This window comes from Hermetia illucens, chromosome 4 (genome assembly GCF_905115235.1).
Source record: "Hermetia illucens chromosome 4, iHerIll2.2.curated.20191125, whole genome shotgun sequence".
Taxonomy (NCBI): Eukaryota; Metazoa; Arthropoda; class Insecta; order Diptera; family Stratiomyidae; genus Hermetia; species Hermetia illucens.
The window spans coordinates 50334567-50357240 of NC_051852.1; the positions used below are offsets into that span (position 1 = coordinate 50334567).

Genomic DNA, 22674 nt, shown 5'->3' on the forward strand with positions numbered 1-22674 from the left:
CATTGCCACGTTGGCCATGAAGATCTCTTATAAACGGGGAGAATGGTTTGCTGATTGGGACGCCTTTTAACTGTTTATAATACTCAACTCTTAAAGTATATAAATAGTTTTCCCCTATACAGTTTTTGATTAACGTCATATGTGTTTTCATTTTGCCTTACCTCTCCATTGTGAACCTTCTTGTTGTTGACGTAGCCAATCTTCTATGTTACTAGAACGACCGCTTCTTTGACCAGGACACTCGGAAAAACAACCTTGTCGTCAAAAGACGCTAAGACTTCGCCTTCTTCGATTTCTCCAACCAATTGAATCAGACTGCTACTATGGTTGAATCGAGATTACTACACACAACCAAGGTCCTTAATATGGGGCCAGCATAAATTCGGTACTTACCCTTGATCATACAAATTGCTACATATATGTTGCATATAAGTCGAAATCAAAGTTGAGGATATAAATAAAACGCTCCAGCATTCAATTAAACAAAAAAGAATTTATTATACAAAATCTTTTCATTCACTTTATTAACTTTACGAATCCTGCTTTAGTCATTTCTCCTATATTTTATCTTTTCCTGTCATTAAGTTCGTTGCGATCGCGATTTAACCCTTTCAACAATCGTCTTTCCAATTGCTATACATTTTTCAATTACCAGGAGAGCCTTGTGGCATTTACTATTTTATTTTTCAACTTTTATCTTATCTATAATTCATTTAGGTATATTTCAGTTAAAATCACTTTTTACAATAGAACTTTTTACATAGCCTTAGGTAACGTCATTGTTTTACAATAGTTGTATAAAAATTTAGCCGTTGTAACATTTCTGGAAGGATAATGAATTCTCAAAATCAAACAAATTGAATTTGTTGTAGGAAGCAATAGGAACGTTAAAGTTGCAAATGATAAAAAAAGTTTGCGAGAAAGTATAAGGACTCATTTTTTTAAAAACGAAATCCAAACTGAGGTCGAGAGGGATACATCCTACGGAAGGTCAATATTGATGACTATAATGGTTGCACCCTTGTACCGGGTGGCAGCTATTTGCTCCTGATTAGAACGATTAATCTTAAAGGAAGGTCTTTTGCGAAATGAAGGACTAATCGATGTAGTAATGGACTGGAAAACTTGTACTTTTGAAGAGCTTTTTGGGGTTAGATGGAAAAGTATGGCGTCAGTTATCCATTTTCAATGAAAATATCTAAGGAGTAACTTCTCTGTAAATGTGGTTTGTTATATTTAGCGTATCGAATGACTTTTCGAAGCTATATTCTATAATACTCAGATTTGGTTCGTTTGAATTTTAAATAGTGTTCTGCAAGACAGTTGCAGAATCGGATGGAATAAATGTTTTTCTGTAATTACAACAAAGGATTTGGTTTCTAAACTTTCTATCACAAGCAGTTTGGTTTTTCGAAGTAACTTTCTAATCCATCCCCTTCCTTCCACTGAACTGAATTCTCGTCAGCAAGATAACAATATTTGGGACTAGACGGAACTCTAAGATTTTAAATGTACATATTTCTCCACCATTGAATGTTTCAAAAAGAGTTAGCTGCCGAAGCAAGTATCTACAAACTCGAAATGATTGTCGAAACACAAAGTAACATTGCACAAAAGGAACCGCCTCTCTTAAAACCCCGACGTCATCAGACCATTTTTCGTATTCCAATCGCAATGGATAGACCCGCTCGACGGCAGTATAGTCGTCCTTTGCAATTCCCTGGCCGGATAGTAAACACAAGGACCCGGTGACGGTGCCCTATTCCTCTTTGTCTTTGTAACCCGCACACTGGTCGAGATCCCATTCCGATTCACCGTGCTCCTCTGAGTCCCGTGTCGCGAAAATCGTCCGGACGATCGATTTGCCGTACCGTCGCCGTTCGATATCGAACTCTCGTAATGTATTAAGTCTGGCGTGTCGCGCGCCATTCGTCCTTTACAAAATAACAGGAGAAAGATTCGTTTGAACTTCTCGCCGAATATCACATAAATTATGAAATTAGCACTACTATTTATTGTTACTAGTAAATTTGATATTTTTACCAAGTAGTCGTTTATTATGTCGTAAAATGCCTCTAGGATATTTGTATATAATGCTAGGAAGTTCAGTAAGAAGAAGACGATAACAACGCACAGGAGCATCGTCGCCAGGCCGATCTCCCGCCTCTCCGTCCGACTGAGTCGCTGTCGTTCGCGGTTGGCCTTCTGCACCTGGCGGTAGATGAGGCAATTCAGCACGGCTAAGCTAAAGAACGGGATGAAATAAATAAAAAACAAATAACACCAATGTATATACACCCGGATATAATCCGAGTTTCTCCGAAGACTTGAGGCCGTTACGCAAAATATCACATCGTTATCGCTTTGCACGTGCGTGACCACGATAACCTCCCAGAAACGGGGCAAATTGTAGAGCAACGCGAAAATAAGACAAACGATAAAATATATTTTGGCCCGGCCGTACGTACAAAGGGCGCGTGCCTTAAGGGGGTGGCAGACGGCCACGTAACGTTCCAGGGTCACCGTGAAGGTCAAGTAAACGCTAGCTGTCTGGGACGCCATTGCTATCGGGTAAACACATGGCGATATGTTTGGATATATATAGTAGTAGTAATAGAATAAATATCCTGTGTACGGGTAGATAGCCGGGATACCGAACAATAGCATGGAAGTTATGATCAAGACGGTGTCGCATCTCGCCAGCCCTATCAGCAAGTAGTTGATGCTGGATCGCATCTGCGGTCGCGACAATATCACCATTGATAGGATATTGCCCAGGATACCTAACAGCCCCACGAAGTTGAGGATCACCCCGCTCACCCAGAACTCAAACTCTGTTAGCTTCTGGGTCGGATCAAAGGCATTAAGGCATGTCGCGCCATTACCGTTATTCCGGATACTGTGCTCGATCGTGTGGTTGAAGTCGAAGGTGAAATTAGTCCTGTCGGCATCGTAGAATGATCCATTGATGGTGGATAGAATATCACCGTCTGTCACCTGATCGTCGCTACTGTTGCCCAGGAGCAGGTTTGTCGCTGCATAGACGGACGCATTGGCGATCACCGTTGCCAAGCTACTACTGCCACTACCGTTATAGTCATCAATGTTGTAGCTATTCAAATTACTGGTTATATTCACGTCAATCATCGGTTGATTTTGATTATCCTAGATCCGCATTTATATCTCATTCTTATTATTGTTCTTCGAATGAACTGAATCTGATTCTGGGCTAGAATTCTATTTTCTCAGTCCACCCCTAAGGTCCTTATTCTTCAGCCTACCTACAACGCTCAACTATTGACTTCCTAGTGAAATTAAAGCTTCTTGCATCTGAATTTTCGTTTAAAATTAAACACCAAACGTCCTGATATACACACACACGTTCCCCTGGTGACTACTTAACAACAATTTAACAATTTACAAGTTCAACCTAAAAAAATTCATCCATAAATTTATCGCCATAACAATCTATATTTTGACAACGGAGCTTAATGAAAAATTCTAGGGAAATATATTTCGCGTTTCAAAACAAAGCCTCGAAAAAATAATTGAAATATCTCGTGGTTGACATAAATGCATTTTTCATTCTATTTCCTTCGATTAAAATCCCAATTAATATTTGGCTCGGTCAATCGTGGACTCCTCTGCAGCGAACTCGACTCCGTGGAATTTTATTTCATTTTATTTGCTTTGCGGGTTGTCCTGCTGGTATCGTCCTTCATGGAAGTATCTGCAATAAATAGATAATATTGACATTATTGGGTGATTTCAATATTTGTAGATAATTTGACATTTAAAACCGAGGAATGGCATAAAAGCAAATGAATAAAATGAATTAACTTCCACCCGTAATTAATTTTAATGCTTATTGGATTTTCGCGGTGATTGGAAAGACGCAGCGCGAATATCGTAATAATGATTGCGTCTTCGCAGCAGGAAATCGAATTTAAATTAAATTATATTGGTTGAAATATGATGTCGCGCTAGGTGGCCCTATTAACAATTTAATTACGCCTGCGTAACAGGAAAGAGGGAAATTACATAAAGGTCATATAATTCTAAAAATGAACGCTATAATGAAGAGCAGCTTTATGAGTGGCTAAAATTAACATCAATCAATATCATCATCCAATTAACAGCAATTTACTATATACCAAATACAACGGCAAAGCTATCCAGGGAACAGAAAAAATGGCTAGTTTTATACGTAATTCAATTTTATAACCTTAATACCTACCTAAACGTAATGATAACACCCACAGTGACCAACATACGCTTGTTTGCCGCTTATTAGTTAGGAAAGAGGATGGAGTCCTTGGTATATTAACTCCCTTTGCGTACCACTGACAAACAGGACTCACCTGATTTAGACGGAACGGTATAATAACTGAGCCAGTTCGAGGTGAAAATTTCAGAATTCTTGTTAACCACAGAACATCAAAAAAGGTTTTCCTCTCACACCACATTGACGTGCTGGGATTTGCAATGACAGTTCAATACCACACTAAGATTAATAACTTTATTTAAGCAGATATCGGAATGTATTTTGAGGACTAGATTTCATATGAATGCACCATTATGTTTTTTTTAGATTTTCGGTTGGTAGGAAGTTCTGCGAACCAGGCCTGTTACAATTTTAGGGGCACACATTTTGAGGCCTCATTTCCCTGTTTCATCTAGTTTCAAAAATATCATCAGTTTCAAAAAGTACTAATTGAGCTCTTTTATTTGACACCCCAGACGATCATATTCTGTGAAAAAACACATCTATTTGGAGCCCCCCACCCCTCTTAAAACTCAACACACATTGTCGCCAGTTATTATATATTGTTTTGACCTAATATGAGGATACCCTATGTGATAGAATCCAAACTGGACTAAGGGTTACTAATGTCTGGTACAGGAAGGTGGGACTACGAATCAATCATAGCACCATTCACTAGGAGACGTAAGCTTGATCACCCGAAAGCCCTAAGGTTACATGATATATATTTAATATTATAATTTAATATTTTAATATTACTTTGGATATACACTAACTCCGCCATGCTATTAACATAGTATGCTGGTCCCAAGCCCAGGTAAAGGAGGAGGGTTTGAGGCAACGTACTCTGTACTATCCTCAGTAAAACAAAAGTAAAATGCTGAGATCAGGGAAAGAGATAAATAGAGTTATAGTTGGAGTTATTCCACTATGCTAAATCCTACCTGATCTCTCTTGGTGACAGGCCCCGCGACAGGTCGACCAAGAAAATGCATAGAATGTCGTTACAAACATGATGATCGGATTAAGTCACAGGCCTCGGAGAGAGCCAAATGGCGAAGCCGATCACGACGAGCTGACCCCGCTTGTGAACGGGACAAAGGCTGAAGAAAAAGAAGAAGACTTTGGATATACACTGCAATAGTATAGCAAGTGATTACCTATGGGGTGGTAATATGGGAAGAAAGAACTAAACTCAGCACAACAGCCACAACTCCAAAAACTGGCTTGCACGTGTTTCAGTGGAGCAATGAGGACATGCCCAACGGTACCCCTGGAGGTCCTTCTGGGATTAACCCCTCTCCATCTGCACATACAGATGCAGGCAAGCAAGGCAATATTCAGGATGACCGGGAGTATCAGTGAGGCGGGGAGCTGTCTAAGGCGAAGAAGGATTGATATTTTTTTCTAGGCGGTATCCCGAAAGAAAATGTAGGTCGAGCCAATGGGTAGGTACACTAGCATATTCAAGGGAGAAATATACGCCATAGACAAATGTGCCTGCTTTAATCACCCAAGCTACTAGAGGAGGCAACAATGACAACCAGGTGAACTCTAAACTGGTATGGGAATGCCTTGAGAGACCGAATACGCTCGGTTCGTCCAACAAGGTCTGGATACTCTGGGTTCCAGGCCATGTTGGGTTGGAAGGCAATAAGACAGCGTACGAATTAGCCGAGACGGGGCAGGGACGCCTTTACACGGGCCAGAATCCCTCTGTGGAATCGGAAGTGGGTTCATGGCTATGACACTAAGAAATAAAGAGGAACGGTTGAGGGAACTATACTGGGCGGGCCTACCACCAATAGAACAGTCCAGGGTGCTTATTGGAGGATACGAACCCATGCGCACAAATAATTACTTAGACTTTACCAAAAAGAACCTCCGAATCATAGTGGGAATTCTCACTGGTCACTGTCGACTAAACTATCACCTAAGGAAGCTAGCGACATCTACAAACAGTGCCTGCAGGTGCTGTGCGGAGTGTGATGAAACCTCTACACAGACAAACTTTGACAGTGTCCGACACTTGTGCAAAGTAGGTCGAGGGATCTGGGAGAACACTTAATACCACATGCAAAGTTGAAAGATCTGAAAGTAGGAAATATACTAAAATTTCTAATAGTAATAGGCTTGTTTGAGATACTATGATTAATAGATACACTATAACCAACAAAAGGCCACAATAGTTCTTTAACCTTTCTTTCTTTGAGGACGCGGTGCGACTTTCCCTTAACAGAATAATAATATATAAAGGGATTTACTGACGACACTTTTCCACCAAATTTCATGACAAATGGTTCAGCCGCTTCAGGTATAAAAGGTTTTGTGTACTGCTTAAAGAAGCATATTTGAGTGGAAATTTGTGCTTAGTTCGCAATTTTTATGCATTTAGTTTACCAAATCATTGCTTTTAGTATGATATTCAAAGTCTAAGAATGCAATGAATTTGTACAGAATTGACAACTTTGACCTATTATAACTCTGTCAGTAATAGTGCTATTTTACACCCCTCTTTGCATAGATGGAACTCTGTTACCCACTGCATACAATATGATTCACAGGTCCCAACTTGCCACCAAACTACGTATCAATAGGAAAAGCGGTTTCTAAGATAATAGGTGTGACAGACAGACAGACAAACAGACAGAAAGACAGTAAGCCGATTTTAATAAGGTTTTGTTTTACACGAAACCTGTCTTCTCAAAATATACAAAGTAGGTAATGCAATTAGGAAAAGTATAGCAGCAACGATCTCTCCTTCACAAACGATTGCGACGCAGCTCATGAACGAGGTTAAAAGGCTTGGCCTAAGAATAGAGAAGAGACGTCACCGATAACATGAAGAAATGATATCGGTAACAAGATGCAGCCCTGGGGGATTCCATTTGGGAACTCAAATTCCTCTGGGATTTTAATTCGATGGAGGTGACATCTTGCGCCATCATATGTCACTCTGATCATAGCTATTATAACAGTTTCTCCGATATAGTGGAGAAGGAAGCTTTCTACGAGCAGTTAAACGCAAAGCCTGCCATAACTGACTGACACCGTACGAGCAATCAGTTCGACCACCTCGCGGTCAGCACTAGATTGAGGAATTGTCTCCTGAATGTGCATAACAAAAGAGGCGCTTACATCGGCCCCGAAGGGATCATCATCTGATGCCCGCTTTCGTTCGCTTGCGTTGGGCAGCTGACACACCTAAAATTCAACATCGACCGCTTGTATGACCCAGCTGTCGGTCGACAGTGGGATAACTACCCTGCTAATCAAACAGCAGATATACTGAGTAATTCGCCCCAAAATATCGATGAGCATTGGGCTGCCATCAAAGATGCTCTTATCTCGAATGGTACACAGGTCATTGGCCACGTCTGAAGGGGGCTTCATAAGATTTGCCTGACTTTGGAACCGCGGAAGCGGATTGATCGACGCAAGGGGTTGAAGGCTCTATTGATCGCTACGTGTGATGACGGGCGTGATGCGTTTGAACCCCGATACCGAGTGAAATACCGAGAAGTTCAGCGTAGTGCACGACATGGCAAGGGAGAATTTGCTATTGCGCTGGACAGGAAAGCGCAAGATGCGACAGAGCTCTATGATTTGAAGAATGTATACCAGCTTCCATGTGATCGTACATCTTTGGATGGTCCTGCCTAGGACGTCAACCGCCGACTTCGCATCCACGATGATGGACAACTGAAGAGGTGGAAAGAATGAAGTGTTCTTTCCACTTCTTCAGCTGTTCATAATCGTGGATGCGAAGTCGGCCGTTGACGTCCTTCCCAGGACGACCATCGAAAGATGCATTCTAACGGAGTCAAGCCGCTAAGCTTGAAGGTATCCCCGCAGACTTACTTATCGCTGCATCTACAGTTACTGCATATTCGTTACTTCCACTTGTACGGAAATTTTGCGGATCTTAAAGATGGGGACCCGCTTTGAGTGTGACAATTTTAGAGGCATCTGCGTGCTCCCAGTCGCCGTAAAAATGATATCTAAGATAATCCTGGAAAGCATCGAAGAACATCTCGAGAGCCTGATCGACAGAAAGCAAACTGGCTTCCGTTCCGGGTCCTACTGCATTGACCACAGCAGCACAGTACGGATCGATTTGGAACAATGTGTGGAGTATAGATCTTCACTGCACCTTCTCTTCATTGATTTCAAGAAGGCTTTCGATAGGGAGTGTATCTGGAGTGCTCTACGTTCTAGTATTATTAGAGCGACATATGATTGCACAACATTTCGCGTGCTGTACTGCCGTTCTGAGGTCGAAAGTGGAGTCCACCAACGTTGCATGCTGTCACCGATATTACTTCTTCTTGTTATCGGTGACGTTCTTTATGCTGTCTTGTACGGAGAACGTGGAGGAGTTGAATAGACTATGACGTCTTTCCTAAAGCACCTCAAAAACGCTGATAACATCTGTTTGTTTCCTCATCGATAGATAGATTTGGAAGGAGAGGCAAGTAGAGTTGGAGTGAAGATAATCACAAACAGAACCAAGTTTCTTAGTCATTGCACGCTCCCTACCTGCATTAATGGGCAAAGCATCGAAGGCATCAATCAATTTAGATATCGAGGAAGCGTGGTTTTAGTCGACGTCGGCAGCGAACTGGATGTTTCCCGACGCATTAACAACGCTAGATCCGTTTCGTGTCCCTGTCTAAAATATGCAAATGCAATTATCACAACACTAAAATCAAGCTGAGACTGTTCTGTGCTAGTATTTTTTCTGTGCTCCTATATGGGAGTAGCACATGGAAAATGAACTCTACTAATTCGCCAAAGCTTCAAGCTTTTGTTAATAACTCTCTGGATCATAGCATCGGAATACGCTGGCCTGACACTATTTGAAATAAAGAACTTGGTCTGCGCGCTGGCTTGCCACTCGTACGCGCTTTCACCAGAAAACGAAAGTAACAGTGAAAACATCGCACATTAGGGAGGGCAATTGCATTCCGCGCCATTACGCCATGCAGAAGAATCTACTCTCCTAAAATGGCCGATGAATGGATCGCCCCAAGGCCACTTGACGCAGAATAGTAGGGGAAGATTGCGAGCGTCTCGGAAGATCGTGGAAGGAGCAGAAAGTAATTTCAGATACTCGCGAACGATGGCACGTAGGTGTGATTAACGTGCTATACGCCACCGAGGAATGTTCCAGAATTATTTTAACGATTATATTCGTGACGGCAGTAGTCAACCAGATACCGATCACATTGTCGTACTCGGCATTGGCGACCGTTTTTAGAATTTTAACTTTCATCCCCTTTTTAAGGTTTTGTGTGAAACAAAACCTTATTAGAATCGATTCGATGTCTGTCTGTCCGTCTGTCTGTCTGTCTGTCTGTCTGTCTGTCTTTTTTTTTTTTTTTTTTTTTTTTTTTTGTTGAGGAGGTGGAAATCTTTAAAAAGACACTGGTCTGGACACACCAGCGTGTGGGATTTTTACCCACTAAAACCACCCCCGACTCCCTCCGTGCCCCGCGGAACCACCATAAGGTATTACATCACGGGGCGGAGTCAGCTCACTCTAGCTTTGTCACCTTTCTTCTATACGCGGCGCACGTGACCGCGTTTTTCTCCTCTCCTCTGCTTTTCGCAGTTTATTTTGGATAGATGTGATCATAGAGTTTACCGCATCCCAATTCTCTTGATGTGCTAGCATTTTCGGCACCAGATTTTCTGGTACCAGCACCTCCCCTAGAGTCTCCTCTAGATTCCTCCTTTCTTCCACAAATCTCGGACAGTGGAAGAATACATGCTCTGGGTCCTCTGGGACTCCATTGCAATTTGGACAATCGGGTGAGGTCTCCAATTTAAACCTGTGAAGGTATTGCAGATATCCTCCGTGCCCCGTGAGAAACTGGGTGAGATTATAATTAATCTCACCGTGTCGTCTCTCCAACCACTCCTTGATGGCAGGAATGAGCCTGTGCGTCCACCGGCCCTTTCCCGAGCGTTCCCACCGCTCTTGCCATCTATTTATGGATCTCTCCCTTTCAGTCTTCCTCGTCCGCGATGAGGAAGAGGTTGGCTTTGCATTGTATATGTTCGCCATCTCATCTGCCAAGATGTCAATCGGCATCATTCCAGAGATGACGAATGCTGCATCATCTGAGACAGTCCTGAAGGCAGAGCATACCCTCAGGGCTGTCCTCCTGTAGACTGAACTCAGTTTGGTAGCGTTCCCTGACATCCACAACGCCTCCCTCCAAACTGGGGTTGCATAGAGCATGATCGAGGTCACCACCCTGGCTATAAGCAACCTAGAGGTATGCCGTGGCCCTCCAATGTTCGGCATCATCCTTGCCAGGGCCATACTTGCAGTGGATGATTTGTCGCAAACATACCGCACATGTTGCTTATAGCTAAGCTTCCTGTCTATCACCACCCCCAAGTATTTGATGGTCGGCTTGGAAGTGACGATATGATTCCCGATTCTAATACAGGCGTAATCTCTCTTCCGGCGCTTAGTGATGAGGACCGCTTCCGTTTTTTCCTCCGCAAGTGTCAGACCAGAGCTCTTTAGCCAACTTTTAACAGCACCGATTGCCTCGCTTGAGTATAACTCAGCATCTTCAAGATGCTTTGCGACAACAACCAGCGCTATGTCGTCAGCGTAACCCACCACTGTGGCTTCCCCCGGAAGGGGAAGATTAAATACATCGTTGTACATGATGTTCCACAGTAGTGGGCCCAATACGGAGCCCTGCGGGACACCCGCGGAAACAACGTACTCCTGGGGTCCGTCATCGGTGTCATACCAGAGCCTCCTTTCAGTTAAATAACTATCGACGATAGCAGCGAGATAGGCGGGAATACCAACCTTCGCTAAAGATTTCCGTATTAGATTCCAATTGGCCGAATTGAATGCATTTTTCACATCCAGGGTTACTACCACGCAATATTTGCTGGTACTACCCTTTCCGTGAATTGCATCTTCGGCCAAGCCAGTAACCAATTTGATGGCATCAATGGTTGATCTGGCTTTACGGAACCCATACTGCCGATCCGAAAGGCCGCCTTGGCTCTCAACAACCGGGAGTAATCTATTGTAGATTACCCGCTCTAGCATTTTCCCCACCGTGTCCAGGAGACATATGGGTCGATATGACGACGGTTCACCCGGAGGTTTACCTGGTTTAGGCAGAAGTACCAACTTCTGCCGCTTCCATGCCATTGGAAATATCCCCTCGGACATGCACGCTTCGAACAACTCAGCGAACATGTCCGGTCTGGATTTCACGGCAAGCTTAAGGGCCTTATTCGGTACTCCGTCCAGGCCCGGCGCTTTGTTGTCTCCTATTCTACCGCAGATATCCAACAGCTCGTCTCTGGTGACTGGCGGAATTGCCGCCACATTCAGAGGTGGTTGGAATGTGTCGGTACTCTCCTCTTGCTGGGGGAATAACCCCTGGATGATTTTTAGCAAGAGGGTGGGGCACGTGATCTGCGGAGATGAACGGCCTCTGAATCGTCCCATCACGATTCTGTAGGCATTCCCCCACGGGTTTATGTTCGCTTCTGAGCAGAGCTCCTTAAAGCACTCCCTCTTGCTTCGCTGGATGGCGAGCTTGAGGATTTTGCGGGCTGCCTTATAGGTGCGCTCCTTTTGTCCCTGTTCGACTCTACCTACCGCCCTCTGAGCCACTCTTCTGGCTCGGTGGCAGGCTGATCGAAGGCCGGTCAGTTCATCATTCCACCAGTAGTTTGGTCTTCTACTGGGGAATGAACACCTTCTAGGCATGGACGCGTCACACGCTTTGGCAATGCATTGAGCCAGATGGACGGCTCTTTCCGTAGAGGTGCCTGCTTTATCAGGCTGATCTAACCACACCTCTATGAAGGTCTCCTCATCCAAAGATTTTGCGGACCAGCCTGAAATCTTTCTCGTTTTCGGGCATGATAGCTCTTTGGCCTGCGGCTCGACACATGTCTGAAAGAAGATTGCCTGGTGATCGCTGTGGGTGTAGCGTTCACTGACGCACCAGGACATACCACGCGCCAGCGAAGGGCTGACAAAGGTCAGGTCTGTCTGTCTTTTTTTTTTTTTTTTTTTTTCGGCGTTGGAAGGTGGAAAGGTTCAAAACCTACTGCTGGCTCCTGCCACGCAGTTATGTGAGACTTCTACTCACTAAAACCACCTCCTTCTCATTCCACTCTCCCCACGGAACTCCTATCAAGTATTGCATCGCGGGGCTGGATCAGCTTTTAACTGCGGCTCATTATGGTTCTCTCCCTTCCTTGTTTTCGTCGTAGTTCTTCCTGCCTAAGCTGTTGGTGAATAGCTTGCAGTTCCCTTACAACCTGGTTCCAGGCATCCGTTGACTCCAGCATAAACTCCACAATGTTTTCGGGTGTTAAACGCCTGTCTGCGACCGCTTCCATTCTTGCTCGGTGCGCGGTGAACCTGGGGCAATCAAATATGACATGCTCCGCATTCTCAGCCACGTTACCACATCTTGGGCAGCATGGTGATTCGTCGTGACCAAATCGATGTAAATAGGCACGATAACCTCCATGTCCACTCAAGAATTGTGTTAACTCGTGGCTTAGTTCCCCATGGTTTCGTTCAAACCATCTCCGAATATCCGGAATGATGCGGTATGTCCAACGACCAGTTTGGGACTCGTCCCATCGCTGTTGCCACCGTTCGATAGATTCCCACCGTGCCAGCTGCCGTCGAAATGCGCTAGACTCTCCAGCTGCATACGTTTTGTCGTAGAGTCGCCGACTTTCCTTCGCCAAGATGTCTATGGGGAGCATCCCTGCTAGTACATATGCCGCTTCTCCTGATGTTGTCCGATATGCACTGCATACCCGGAGTGCACTTAATCGATATGCCATTCCCAATTTTCGGCAGTTCACTTTGTTATTCAGAGCAGTTGCCCAAACTGGAGCTGCGTAGAGTAGCACGGAGCTGACTACCCTGGAGAGCAGAAGACGTCGACTTTGTCTTGGCCCACCAATGTTCGGTAGTATCCTCGAGATCGTTGTAGCGATGGAAGACGCTTTAGTTGCGGCGTACTCAATGTGTCTTTTGAAGTTGAGTCTTCTGTCAATAATTACTCCCAAGTATTTGAGCGATGGTTGGGAGTAAATTGTTTTTCCGCCAACTTTGATTTTCACAGTTGTGTTCTTTCTTCTCTTGCTAATGAGAACTACTTCTGTTTTATGCTCGGCAAGTGAAAGGCCAGAATTTCTCAACCAGGAATTGATCTCCCATATCGCTTCATTTGCATAGATCTCGATCTCGTCTTGGTGCTTTGCAACCACCGTTATTCCGATATCATCGGCGAAGCCAATAGTTGTCACGTTGTCCGGTAGGCGTAGCGTCAACACTCCATCGTACATAACTAGCCACAGCAAGGGACCCAGGACAGAACCCTGTGGCACTCCGCAAGTTGTCGGGAATATTTTTAGCCCATCGTCCGAGTCGCAGTAAAGTCTTCTCCCAAGGAGAAACTCGACCACAATGCGTACAATGTACTTCGGGGCTTGTATCTTTTCGAGTGCCTCGATGATTTTATTCCATTTTGCACTATTGAACGCATTTTTTACGTCGAGGGTTATTACTGCACAGCATTTTCCTTCTTCTATTGCAGTCTGAGCCAAGCCAGTCAGCATGCTGATTGCGTCGACAGTTGATTTTGCCTTACGAAATCCGAGTTGTTTGTCGGAAAGGCCTCCTTCCTTTTCCGCAACAGCGAGCAGTCTGTTATATATTACTCGTTCAAAAAGTTTGCCAATGGTATTGACCAGACATATCGGCCTATATGAGGAGGGGTCACCCAATGGTTTACCTGCCTTCGGAATGAGTATTAGCTTCTGTACCTTCCATTGCTCGGGGAATTCTCCTTCCCTAAGGCATGCCGTGAAAACTTGGGCAAACATACCTGGTGCTGTCCTGGCGGCTACCTTCAGGGCAATGCTAGGGATTCCATCCGGTCCTGGAGTCTTTTTTTCAATCAATCTTTTTGCTGCGTCTAGAACCTCCTCATTTTCCACTATCGGAACTTCGTCGGGATTTAACTGTACTGCAGGCAAACTTGTACCATTCAGATCCACTGGGAATAGAGTGTTCACTATATTCTGCAACAACTCTAGGCAAGTAATCGGTGGGGAGCGCTCGCCTTTTAGTGATGACATCACTGACCTATATGCGCCACCCCATGGGTCAGAATCAGCTTCAGTACACATCCGCTTGAAATGTTCGGATTTGCTCCTTGCGATAGCTACTTGCAATTTTTTCCTCGCATCTTTATATTGCACGTGTAGCTCCTCGAACTCAGGTCGGTTTCTTCTGCGCTGGGAGCGTCTCCTAGCTTTGAGACACTTTTTCCGGCATTCCTCAATTTCGGAATTCCACCAAAAATTAGGATTTCGTCTGTCTGTCTGTCTGTCTGTCTGTCTGTCTGTCCCTCTGTCTGTCTGTCTGTCTGTCTGTCTGTCACAGCCGATTTATTCGGAAACGGCTGAACCGATTGTCACGAAAATTGGTAGGAGTATGTAATCTGCTGTTCCCTTTACATGCAGTAACTGACGCCATTTTGTGTTAAGTCTAAGGGGGGGCTCCCCATACATGCGAAAGGAGGGTGCAAGATTTTTTTTCATAAAATGTGGCCATGTGGGGTATCAAATGAAAGGCCTCAATTAGTACTTTTCGAAACTGGTCCAATATTTGATATTGAGTGAAACATAGGGGAGTGAGGGCTCAAAATATGACCCCCGAAAAGTGTAACAGGTCTCGTTCTCAGAACCTATCCAACCGAAAAATCTGAACAAAATCTCAGTAGTGCATCTCTACGAAATCTAGGCCTCAAAATATATCCGGTTCCGATATCTGCACAAATAAAGTTAATAATAGTATATTTCCACATTTTAGAAATTTACCCGGCACCACCCTCATGTTCATCCCAGAAGTACAAAATTGGGCATGCGTATAATAAAGAACATAATGCACAATTTGGTCAAGTTTGAAGAAAATCCAACTATTATTAACAAAGTTATAGGGGGTAAAACTTTACAATTTTTTGTGAATTTCGTGCACTCTACAACCTGCATGACGTCATCATCACATATCAATTCGTCAATACCACAACGAAGTAAGTTCGTGTGAATTGGGTGGAAAAGAATTATTTTGTTTTAGTTCTTTAATCATTTGTATATGAATATCAATTATTCCAACGAGACATGTGTGTATGTAGGTACATAGTATATGCGTGCTAATGAACTTTGCGGGTAGAGCCTAATTCAGATAGATGTAGAGGTAAATCGGACATATGGGTACGATCAATTTATATACGTGCATATATGTGTGCAGTATTCGAAAATAGACAGTTTGTTTGTTTAGGGTGAGCGTAACATCTTCGGCTGTAAAATGTACGTATGTCTCGTAGTTTTGTAGCTCTATACGGGTAGAAAAATGTGCGTTGAAATTTCTTAGATAAGATGAACACAAAACCTTTATACCCGAAGCACGAGCTTCCGGTATTCCGACTTGTTGGCCCTTGGGGAAAGGCCTGAAATTCCCAGAATTTCCGTTTAAGTGGAAGTATTAGATCTTCGAAAATTGAATGTACACCCAGTTATTCATGATTCTGTTGGAAGACCGTCGAGCAAAGTGGGGTAGTTCGTTTGAGTGATTATTAATTGATTGATAGCGGAGATGGTTTCTCTTTTGTTTGGGGGACAATCTGTTCACCAGGTGTGATACGAGGTGTTCCTTCCACGTCTTCACTTGCTCGTCATCGAAAGGTTGGCGGTTGCTTTGCAACGCAATACCAAATTTCCTTTTGGCACGGTATTGGAGCTTGAGCGCAGTATGTTCGCCCTAGATCGCGGGGATTAATAGAGCCTTCATTATCTTCCATCCAACGATCCGCTTCCAAGATACCGCGCACAGCCAGATCTAGTTACGCCGCTTCGAGACGTGCCCGGGGATCTGCGTAATAGCCGGGAAAGGAGCATTTTCGATGGCGGTCCAATACTCGTTGATATTATCAGGTGGGCTACTCAGAGTGTCTGCCGTCACTCAGCCAGCAAGATAGCTCACTGATTTTCGAGCGACTGATCGATCATTTAAAAGTCGGTGCTATCTCGAGGGGTCGCAAATCTCCACCACCGTGCAAGCGAATCTATGCAGCCATCAAAAAGCAAACTCTTTTCAAGTTTATTGTAAAATAGTCAATGTGATTGCTCCTACGGTGTTCATCAGTTGAAATCCAACTGACCTTATGACAAGTTCTATGCTCGAACAACGTTCCCCTAATAACGAGGCGGTGAAAGCTGCAGAAATTCACAAACTTCCCAGCGTTACCGTTACGAGTACCAATACCATCATGTATTCGAGCAAGGTCAGAGTCCACTTTGGAGTTCAGATTGATAGGATTGATAGGCATCACAATAGCACTTATTGGAATCCTGTTCTGAACTGTAATTGCTCATACAAAGGATCCTTTTCCACCATATTGCGAACATCCGTTGGTGCATATTTCTGTACAATTTTGATGCTCTTTAACCTGGAAACCGGCTCCCAACCGCGTAGTCGCAGCTGCTAATATTTGACTGGGCAGAGGACAATAGCACATTGCCGTAGGAGGGAGAGGCGTACTCTCTGGAGTTTCAACATGTTACTTTGCTTAGATCCAGAATATCCAGTTTATACCACTGAAATTCTCGCTAGATACTCGATACTATTGTCGAGGAGCATGGACATATTCCAGAAACGAATCCTAAGACGTTTTCCGTCAAAAGTTTTTGGCGTTCCGAGGCATTGTTGACGTTTGCAAATTTACGAGTGACTGAGCCACAAATTTCTATCTATTTAAGTCGTCTTTTACGACAAGCAGAAAAGTCTTTGAAAGTATGCTTCAACCCCAACTCAATGGGTAGATGCTTATAGCTTCCATAAAATTAATAATGCCAATGAGCCATGAATTTTACAACCAGAAAATCGGCGAGTCGAAGATCCCGCCAAATAAAGAAGACGAATAAATGATGCCACCACCTAGTGTTAGAAAAATGGGCATAAGACCACAGGTCGCCAGGTGCCGATGGAATTATAAATAATCCACGATACTGATGTAGATGGCAAATGTACTTTCCTCTACAAGTCCACCCAACTACATGCTGACAATGCTGATATAATGGAAAGACCAACACAGGATTTACAAACTACCTTCATCCAAATCGAGTCGACAGCGCGAAATCTCGAACTGAGCTACACACGGTGCTCCACAATCACCCGAATGATGTTAATGTGATCGATATAGACAAATCGAGAAGGAAAACCATCCTGATTGGTATCGATTAAACTGTCCAGATGTTTAGATTATTTATTGTTTGTGATGATTATGAAGTCTTAGTAGAACTTAACCGTATAGCTTCTCTGTTTTGCAAGTAAATTTTGGTATCTTACTGCTGAACGACGGCGGGATCGCGAAAGCGGCTCACATTGAAATTGGTACCCCCCGCTCCTCTGTCCGTCCTCAAATGGAAGCAGTGGCAACATGCAAGCGTTCATCAAATCCCTTCCGAAGTCGCGATGTACTCGATCTCATTAGATGTTCGTTGCCGGTCAGATGAAACCAAACTGACATTATATCAGCCGCTGTACTCAAAGGGTGTGCCAACGATGACAAGACAGTGAAAGTTGAAGAAACCCACACACGGTTCGCCGTTGTTATTGTGATCACCAAGATCACGCCCAGCTTACAATTCAGATTATCCAACACAATCACGATTCCATCTTTAGGAATTTACATGCAGATACCGATAGTGGGCGAACTTCTCTTCTTTCCCTTGGTCCGTAGCATTTCATGGGCTAATGAGGAGGCCATGCGGTAGAGTCAGTAATAGTCTGACATAAGACAACGAACGAGAGGACACCGGGAAATGAATGAGCCTTATTTGCTTAGAGTGAGTTTCTGGTACAAGAACTGTATAGCGTCGATTCATATACCGTTAAATCGGGTCACTAGTCAGGTACAAAAACTCTCTTCGCTTTCTAATTAAAAGGGATATGATATATCTTCAACCGGCTCTAAATTCAATGTTTCCATATTTCATCATTAGCAACATTGAACAGAATATGCGAAAAAAAGGCTACCTATGAGCTCAGGACATCAAAGCGATGCCATTTTGTCCTGGGCCTCTCGCACAGTCCTACTTAAAACATGCCGAAGTATACTATTCTGCAAAAGTGCCCAATATTGCGTGATACTCTCGGCATATCTTCTTAATGACATACCACCGACCTATCTATAGTAGCAACTAAAATATGGCACTAGCATTTAGAGTTAGGCCTGGAAGTGTACCACCGCACTTCTTTTTAGACCGTAAAGAAGGAAACAATGTTTATTACCTTGATTTGACTCAGGTACTCATTTGCAAACGAATAAATTGATTTCCTGCTCCGTCCCTCCCGTGAGATAAATAATACTCTTGGGAATGGGAAGTATTTGCTTTGGTTTGTATTTATATTTTATTCATTTTGTTTAAGGGAAAGTTTAAAGGTTTCATACCTTTCATTCATGCCAGCAGTAATCACAGCTGAACCAGAGTTACCCTGCTTTTTTTATTACCACAGTGGTGGGGATTGATGGTAATGCGACTGCAAAAATAAAAATGATATAATTTAAAAATGAAGTAATGTATGAGGCGTATGAACTGAGAATAGCGGCCCAGCTCGAAATTACATTCTGGTACGTCCTTCAATGTAATGCAGTCATCCCCAGCAGTGAATCTGTCCTATCTGCCCTTCAGTTGCATGATTTAAGCCTCATTACTATGAGTGCACATCTGCATAATTAAACTTAACAGCAACATAAACGTATCCCGGATATCCTGCTAAATCCTGCCAGAATGGTTACTTGTAACAATATTTGCACAATCCCTTTTAACTACATGAATTCACCTAACGCCGCCCCATTATAGTTTCGCAGCGGGAACCATCATTATCCAGACTAATGGAAATTTAACCCGCAATTAAGCTCGATCAATTCAGTGTGTACGTAACATGTTGCTCCATTCCTGAATAATTAAAAGTTTTTCCGCCGCAGGATAGCATTCCCGACTATGCAGGCGTGGAAAGTGGAGTGAAACGATCATGAAATGGCGGAATAAATAAATGGTCCTAGAACAGCTCAACACAAATGGGGAGTGTGTTTTCATTTTATTGAAGGATGTTACTGAAATTATCTGCACGCCGAGTGCATGGCGATGGGGATGCAAATCTGACTGCAAACAACCGCGCTGCATTCCAACACTTTCAGTTGTTAGCGGGATGGAAATTTGTTTTGAGTCAACTTGGGAATGCTGTTACGTCCAGGATCCCAGGAAGCTTTGTAGTACAAATACATGCAATTTTTCTAAATCGTCTGCAATTCTAGTGGGTTTTTATTTGAATTCAGTTTAGGTTTACTCGATAGTTTTATATGGAAATTTTGCTACATACATATCTGTTTGCAAATGGGAATAATTGAACGCAACTCCATTACCAGATTCAGATTAGTAGATTAGATTTGTACATTTTGTGAAGTCTCCATTTGAATTTAATGTTCAAGATTCAAAACTTTCCCAAGCCAAATCGAAATTTACGAAACTAATTTCAGACCTTTCCAAATTAACTTCAGACTTTTCCAAATCAATTCCAGAATTTTCGATTTCAAATTCAGATCTTTCCATTCCAAAATCAGAATTTTCCTCTTCCCATCCAGCATTTTTCCAATGTTTTACCATAAAATTTTAAAGAATTTTAGCGTTGCTAATTACTTTTGGGGAACAAGCGGGAGTTGAGAGCCATCTTAACTGCTCTCATAACTTTATTTTCTACCAAACTTGTCCCCCCTCTCCCATATTGCATTTTCAAAAGTATGAAAAGGCTAATAGCGTCCGTGAAGACACTATTGGACCATTATATTCCCAGAGAGAATACGATGGTTCATTGATTCAAATAATGATAGAAAATTGATGCGCAGCTCAGATTTTTTTCAAAGAATTCCATGTCCATTCTTATCCAGTGGTAAATGTTGGTATAAAACTTTATAGTAAAATATTGAAGAAATTCTGAATTTGAAATGGCAAATTTTGAAATTGATTTGGAAAATTCTGAAGCTAATTTAGAAAATCTGAAATTAGTTCAGAAAATTCGGAATTGGCTGGAAAGGTTCTGAATTAGACTAGCAAAGCCTATAATAATAATCTTTGGTGCAACAATCCAATTGGATCAGGGTCTTGAAGTGTGTTAGAGCACTTCACTCAAGAACGTAACGGTACATTACAGGATAGCATGTAGGAGGCAATGTGGTCAGCATTGCGTTCGCCCGAGATTATTACCCTAATTTTACTCAGGTACTAATTCACAGCTGAGTCGACTGGTGTCCGACGGCAAATCACGATACAAATACCATTGACACCAGCGAGATTTGAACCATGATCCTCCGTACGACAGCCTTGTGCTTTAACCACTCGGCTATCCGGACAAAGCAAAGCCTATAAACTTCCTTAAAGAACTATATTATCCAAAAGGAACGTCAAAAATGGCTGCCAGGATATACTGATAGCTAAGTGTACGAACACACATACGAGGCGGTCGAACAACAAAAAACATGACTCACAGCAGCTAGGCGTAATCCAATCCAAAGGAACATTTGCCAATCTAGCAAAAGTTTAAAATTTGCAATGTTGTAGAAACCAAACAGATTAAGCAAAACAACAACAGTAGATCAACAGGGCATGCTCCTCGAAGGATTTGAGCAAGATGGCTAGGCATTAACTGCAGGTAGCGTTGCGAGATGGTGAACACATTAGTTGGAAACTGACATCGAAAGTGTGGAACGCTGTGGAAACCAAGCTGTCTGATCATCGGTTATTTCTTTGACATTTCGGTGCACTAGGAGAAACCAAGTTTATGTTTGAATTCTTCCCAATTTGTCTGTCGTCGGTACTTATGAGTACCAATTCTCCCGGGATTTTCTTAACTCATATCAAGTTGATTACGTATAATGAAACTGTTACGATTCCTATTGTCCTGTTGGCTATTGAAAATGTACAAGATCAAACTCTTTTGATAATTGCGATGCAAAATGATAGCTTGCCGTTTCTACTCCTCATCAATGGAGAGTGCCTGGATATCCAGCCCACGAACTTTGATTTCTGAGTAAGAATCTCAAGTTCAAAATGTTTGGATCCTTGCAACCAGATGACAAACTGGCTGGTTAAGACCGCTAACGAGATGGAGACGAGCGGGGACATTTACGATGCTGAAGGTGTAAGATCGACTTGCAACAGTTGTGCTCGTGTTCCTCAGATGATCCGTCGGCTTTCTTCAGCAAGGAAGAAGTCGGCTTTAATACTATAAAGCTATCGATTGGAATAGATATGACAACAAAAGGACAGCGTAAACAATACTACAAGATGTTAATTGATTGGAGTCATCGCATTTCATTCCCTTTGCCAGTTTGGGGAAAATTAAATATGCTGTGATGCCAACGCTAAGTACATACTGTGGGGCTGCTAGGAAATAAGCGAACGAGACAAGTCTCTTTTTGACTTTAATATCAATATTAACCTATCGGTGTGTGCACCAAATTTCTGTTTTCTATGTTCAAGGAGTGCCGATGACTTGGAAGAGGTCCTTGTGATGAAATGAAGAGTATACAATAAAAGACTTTTCTTGGTTCACAATTGGACAGTATTTCGACTGAAGTTTGTGGTCGAAGTTTTCAAACTATTTTGGAGAACTGATTGGAGAAAGTTTATTCAGGCTAAGGCGGCGTCATCTCTCTGGTTTTATAGCTTCTACTCATTGATGATCTCGATGAGGGCAGAACGTAAGTTATAGCCTATGTCGGGAAGGAGGCTATCAAGAAGATTTTGGAGAGAGCGCTGGAGAAAATGTCCCTGTTGGCTACAGGATGCGGACAGCATAGATCTAACCAAAACTTATCTGATGGTACTCAACACTAGAATGAAGTTAGCCGAGTTCCAGTTCTCACATGTGATCAGTTCCTCCTAGTAGTATCGAATGCATTCCACTTAAAGGACAGCAGGATTTCCAGCAACCCTCCGCACGAATGGTTTTCCATTTGGAGAACAATTACCTTCTCTCCCAGCAATTGTGAAAATTTCGAACAGATCACGATCCCAAGTGTTTATAGTTTCTTTGCCGCAACGCACCGCCCAAGCATTAAAATCACTCGCTTCGATTGTGGGCTTTCGACTTTTTGCATCAAAAAACCAAAACCCTTAGCAGTTGTTCCTATTCTACCACAGTCGTGCTTCATGGAACGTAACACTTGTATGGTTTATTTACAGTTGCCGTGATAAATCTGATTGTTTCTATATTGCTATTTTGCCAGTTACATCTTTGTCCGAGCCCCTACTAATATTGTTGC

The 22674-nt window shown here is 42.9% G+C and overlaps 1 protein-coding gene across 3 annotated transcripts in view; it reads right to left on the minus strand.

Moving 5' to 3' along the window:
• Nucleotides 1-473: 473 nt before the first annotated feature.
• The window catches only part of LOC119655179 (FMRFamide receptor), a 331995-nt gene continuing 309794 nt past the window's right edge, over nucleotides 474-22674 (minus strand). For all 3 annotated transcript variants that reach the window (XM_038060933.1, XM_038060931.1, XM_038060932.1), the window contains one exon: nucleotides 474-3730. In XM_038060933.1, coding sequence (XP_037916861.1) covers nucleotides 1630-3147 — 1518 coding nt within the window. In that variant the 5' untranslated portion in view covers nucleotides 3148-3730 and the 3' untranslated portion in view covers nucleotides 474-1629. The remainder of the gene's footprint in view (nucleotides 3731-22674) is intronic.